The sequence below is a fragment of the Macaca nemestrina genome, chromosome 1 (genome assembly GCF_043159975.1).
Source record: "Macaca nemestrina isolate mMacNem1 chromosome 1, mMacNem.hap1, whole genome shotgun sequence".
NCBI classification, from domain to species: Eukaryota; Metazoa; Chordata; class Mammalia; order Primates; family Cercopithecidae; genus Macaca; species Macaca nemestrina.
In genome coordinates, this window is record NC_092125.1 from 190355243 (window position 1) to 190359782 (window position 4540).

General features: G+C 52.4%; 1 protein-coding gene across 2 annotated transcripts; it reads right to left on the reverse strand.

Annotated features, from left to right (window-relative positions):
- Positions 1–183: 183 nt before the first annotated feature.
- LOC105494879 (cell division cycle 20) lies at positions 184–4531 on the reverse strand. Of its 2 annotated transcripts, none has more exons than XM_071094571.1 (11): positions 4402–4531; positions 3981–4210; positions 3739–3887; positions 3556–3652; positions 3280–3408; positions 2988–3184; positions 2784–2878; positions 2418–2646; positions 2134–2259; positions 1070–1187; positions 184–421 (listed from the first exon to the last, which is right to left on the reverse strand). In XM_071094571.1, the coding sequence occupies exons 2-11, from the start codon at positions 4159–4161 to the stop codon at positions 243–245; spliced, it is 1500 nt and encodes a 499-aa protein (XP_070950672.1). In that variant the 5' UTR covers positions 4162–4210; positions 4402–4531; the 3' UTR covers positions 184–242. The 2 variants fall into 2 exon arrangements, with proteins under 2 accessions (XP_070950672.1, XP_011762111.1); XM_011763809.3 differs by having other exon boundaries at positions 4371–4498.
- Positions 4532–4540: the final 9 nt, after the last annotated feature.

Here is a 4540-nt window from a genome sequence, read left to right on the forward strand (position 1 = left end):
ATGGAGGAGGTGGGGGAACACAACATGCTTAGCCCTGTCCACAAACAGGAGCAATGGATGATGGTCCAGGCTCCCAGAGGACATATCTAGCTCTCTGATCCCAGTAGAGTAGAGCCCCTAGGAAGGCTGCTGGGATCATGAAAGAAGAGGGATTAGCTGAAACAGACTAAAAAAAAAAAAACATGAAGGGAGACATGACTTTATTAGAAAAATAAAAAACAACTGAGGTGATGGGTTAGTCTTCAGCGGATGCCTTGGTGGATTAGGCTGCTTTTGGCTGCACTGGCCTTCTCCCGCTCCCGCCGCCGCGCAGGGTCCAACTCAAAGCAGCGCCATAACCTCAGGGTTTCATCTGCTGCTGCGGATGCCACTGTGGCCCCATCTGGGCTCATGGTCAGACTCAGGACCCGGGATGTGTGACCTGGAGCAAATGAGAACAGTACATACGAATGTTGATGCAGCCATAGCCCTCCCATAAAGGAGGCACATGCCTCCCTTTTTTTCTTTCTTTCTTTTTTTTTTTTTTTTTAAGACGGAGCCTTGCTCTGTTGCCCAGGCTGGAGTGCAGTGGCGCAATCTGGGCTCACTGCAAGCTCCGCCTCCCACTCCTGCCTCAGCCTCATAAGTAGCTGGGACTACAGGCGCCCGCCACCATGCCTGGCTACTTTTTTGTATTTTTAATAGAGACGGGGTTTCACTGTGTTAGCCAAGATGGCCTCTATCTCCTCACCTCATGATCTGCCCGCCTTGGCCTCCCAAAGTGCTGGGATTACAGGTGTGAGCCACCACGCCCGGCCTCCTCTCTTTTTTCAATGGTGTTACTGAGATATAATTCACATACCATAAAATGCATCCTTTTAAAGTGTACGGTTTAGTGGTTTTTAGTATATTCACGAAATTGTACAACTGTTAAAACTAATTCTAAGACATTTTCAACACTTCCCATTACCCTCTCTCCTCAGCGCCTGGCAACCATTAAATGTGTTTTTTCTGTGGATTTGCCTATTCTGGACATTTCCGTCATACATTATGTGGCCTTTTATGTCTGGCTTTTTACCTAGCCACTTACCTTTGAGTTCAGCCACCTTGGCCATGGTTGGGTACTTCCAAATAACCAGCTGGTTCTGTGCAAAGCCATGGCCTGAGATGAGCTCCTTGTAGTGGGGAGACCAGAGGATGGAGCACACCTGTGGAGAGGAGCCGGTGTGGGCATGACATATAGCCAAGGCTACTTAAGTCAGAACTGAGCCCATTCTAGTGTTAGGCACCCTGCCATGTGCTCCAGACTCAGAGTTGAATGATCACAGTCCATACAAAAGTTCCTTGAGAGGCAAATTATAGACACTCCCTGACGTAACCATTTTTTAACTTTACAATGGGTTTACTGGGACTTAAATCGGGGAGCGTCTGTATTACCCATTGTACAGATGAGGAATCAATCAGAAGGAAGTTCAATAGGTTGCCAAAGGTCACATTCAAGTTTAGCAGATGATGGAGCCAGAATTTTAACTTGGGCAGTCTGGCTCTAGAGTCCATATCTACAGTGAAGGCTGAATGTGAGGCGAGTGGAAGGAGAGAGCCTCAAGCATCTTTCTAATGGATTTGAATTATATGCCATAGGTGATGAGAAGCCATCACAGGTTTAAGGACAGTATAGTGTAACAAACCACAGCATGGAGGATGCATTGCAGGAGATAACAAAGAATGCTTGACACCAATGAGGAAGCATTGTGGTGGGCCTCCACTGGGAAGGATGAGGCTGAGGGGAGGGGACAGATGTCAATGATATTTTAAGGTAAAACTGATAGATCCTGGTGAGGAGGATGAAAAATTCTAGGAGGTTTTTCAGATTTCTGAGCAGGTTCTGCCATTCCAAAGCAATGTGACAGAGGAAGGAACATTTCAGGGAGGCAAGGGGAAGTGAAAAGGTTAATTTGGGACAGATCAAGGTAGTGGTGCTTATAGGACATGGGATTGGAGATAGCCACAGACTGCTAGAAATGAAGCTCATGAGTTAGAAGTTTGGGAATCACCAAGGCACAGAGTTGGTGAAGACATTGGAATGGATGCACTCTTGATGTGGATGCCCAGTAAGAATGCATGTGGGAGAGGCAGGAACAGGCAAAAGATTACCTGGGAATGGGCATCCACAGCACTCAGACAGGCCCCAGAGCACACGTTCCAGATGCGAATGTGTCGATCACTGGTGCCCCCTCCTGTTGCCAGGACATTGGACTGCCAGGGACACCATGCTACGGCCTAGATGGGATAAAGGTGGGGTCAGCAGGTACTAGAGCTAGACAAGGAGCTCTGGGGGTCACAGATTAACCCAGTCCAATCCTACCATCCCTTCTCCCCTTAACAGTCCCCAGGTTATAGGTGAGGGTCTGCAGAGGCTTCAGCCCAACCCTACTCACCTTGACAGCCCCTTGATGCTGGGTGAATGTCTGCAAAGGAACCCAGCCACCCTCTCCAGGAGCGCTAGGCCACACGTTGACCAAGTTATCATTGCCACCACTGGCCAAATGTCGTCCATCTGGGGCCCAGCGCAGCCCACACACTTCCTGGCTGTGGCCACTCAGTGTAGCCACATGGTGTTCTGCTACCCGAACATCATGGTGGTGGATGTGGCCAGAACGTGAACCACTGGAGGAGGAAAGAAGGGAATCAGGTTCTGTGGCAGCACCAAATGCAAGCAAGCCAGAGGTGGTTCAATTTGGGTGTACAGTCAAGGGTAGGGTGGGCAAATATCAGACTACCATAGACCAACAAAAACCACTGACCTGGAGAGGATATAGCTGTTCCAGCTTAGGGAGCCCACTCGGGCAGAGTGACTGGTCATATTTCGAAGCCGTTTCTGCTGCTGCACATCCCATAGCTAGAGAGAGAAGCCCACTAGGATCAGAGATTGGGACTTGGCATTAATATCCTCCAGCTGTGCAAGCCTATTGGGACTGGTGTGAATGGCAGCACAGGACATGTCTCACCTGCACCTCAGCACTGCTGGTGCCCACAGCCAAGTAGTTGCCCTCTTTGATCCAGGCCACAGAGGATACATATTCCCCAGGCTGCTCCATTTGCAAAAGCTGCAGGATGTCACCAGAGCTTGCGCTCCACAGGTACACACTGTTGTCCAGTGCCACGGCCAGTACATTCCCAGAGCTCCAATCCACAAGGTTCAGGTCTGTCAGAGGCGGAGAGAAGAGCGTGAGCTTCCTTGTTTGTGTGGTCCCAGGCCCTCTTTCTCCATCCATGAGGCAAGGATAAGGATGCACTTACAGTAGTCATTTCGAATTTCAGGGGCATCCAGGATGCGGTCTGGCAGGGAAGGAATGTAACGGCAGGTCTTCCGGCTGGAGCCAGGAGTGGCCTTTTGGCTGTAGAGTACTTTCAGTCTGTTCTGGTAACCTGTGGCAACAGAGTGGGTCCAGACGCTGGGAAAATCAACACCTCCCTTGCCCTCAGTCTTAGATAAGAAGAGCAGACAGATATCTGTGCTCAGCCCTGGAGATGAACTGACACCTCCCTCCAGGAACCAGGAACTTCGGGTCTTACCCTCTGGCGCATTTTGTGGTTTTCCACTGAGCCTAAGGATCTTGGCTTCCTCTACATCAAAACCGTTCAGGTTCAAAGCCCAGGCTTTCTGATGTTCCTGGCATAAAGGGTAGTGGAGAAGCAAGATGGTATTATCCAAAGAACAGTCGGGTCCCGTGCCTTAAGCCCCTCTGGGACACATACCTTCTTGGTGGGCGTCTGGCTGTTTTCAGGCTGGTTCTCCTTGCTCAGGAGGAAGCTGGCCACCTCCATCTGGGCAGCACTGCGATGGGGGATATAGCGGTCACCGCCAGGTTTGCTAGGAGTGGTCTGAACCTTGGAACTGGATTTGCCTGGGGCGGAGAAAGAGAAGACAGTCTGACCAGGCTCCCGGGGGAGAAAGTATGAAGGCTGCTCTCACCCAGTCCCTTTGGCACCTCACTGACCAGGAGTTCGGCCCGGAGTTCTGCCGGCGCTGTGGGATCGGTTGGCGGCCCGCATGGGTGAGGGGGCCGGGCCTGAGGCTTCCTTGGCTTTGCGCTGCCAGCGCGCAGGGGGTGCATTGGGGATGGGTGCATCCAGCTGAAGCAGCGAGTGCAGGTCACTCTCGAACGCGAATTGTGCCATGGGAACGCCCGCAGCGGGAGGGGTCCTTGCAGTTGGTGCCTGCGGAGCCCTGGAGGAAAAGAGGCGACGGTGCTCAGGGGACAGCAAAGGACCCCTTCGCTCCTGGCCGGCCACACAATCAGGGCCACCCTCGGTTGCTGCCCCTTCTGGCCTAGCACCCCCTCCCCCTGGCCACGACCCGAACCAGGCTCAGCCCCGCCGCCCCTCACCGTGCCCTCCCGAGCAAGTTGCAGTTCCGACCGGCTTTAACACGCCTCGCTTACGCCTCTTAAACTCTCCGCTCTGAGCGCCCATTGGCTCCTTCAAAACCCAACCGTCGCAACCGTTGCCCTCGCCCATTGGCCTCTCCGGCGAAGGGGGCGGGCCTTCCGGGGCAAGT

Excerpts from the sequence above, each read along its gene's own strand:
- LOC105494879 (XM_071094571.1), bottom strand. The coding sequence starts at position 4,161 with ATGGCACAATTCGCGTTCGAGAGTGACCTGCACTCGCTGCTTCAGCTG. Across the intron at positions 3,653-3,738 it reads GCCAGACGCCCACCAAGAAG|GAACATCAGAAAGCCTGGGC; the intron begins GTATGTGTCCCA and ends CCTTTATGCCAG. Across the intron at positions 3,409-3,555 it reads ACCACAAAATGCGCCAGAGG|GTTACCAGAACAGACTGAAA; the intron begins GTAAGACCCGAA and ends CTGTTGCCACAG.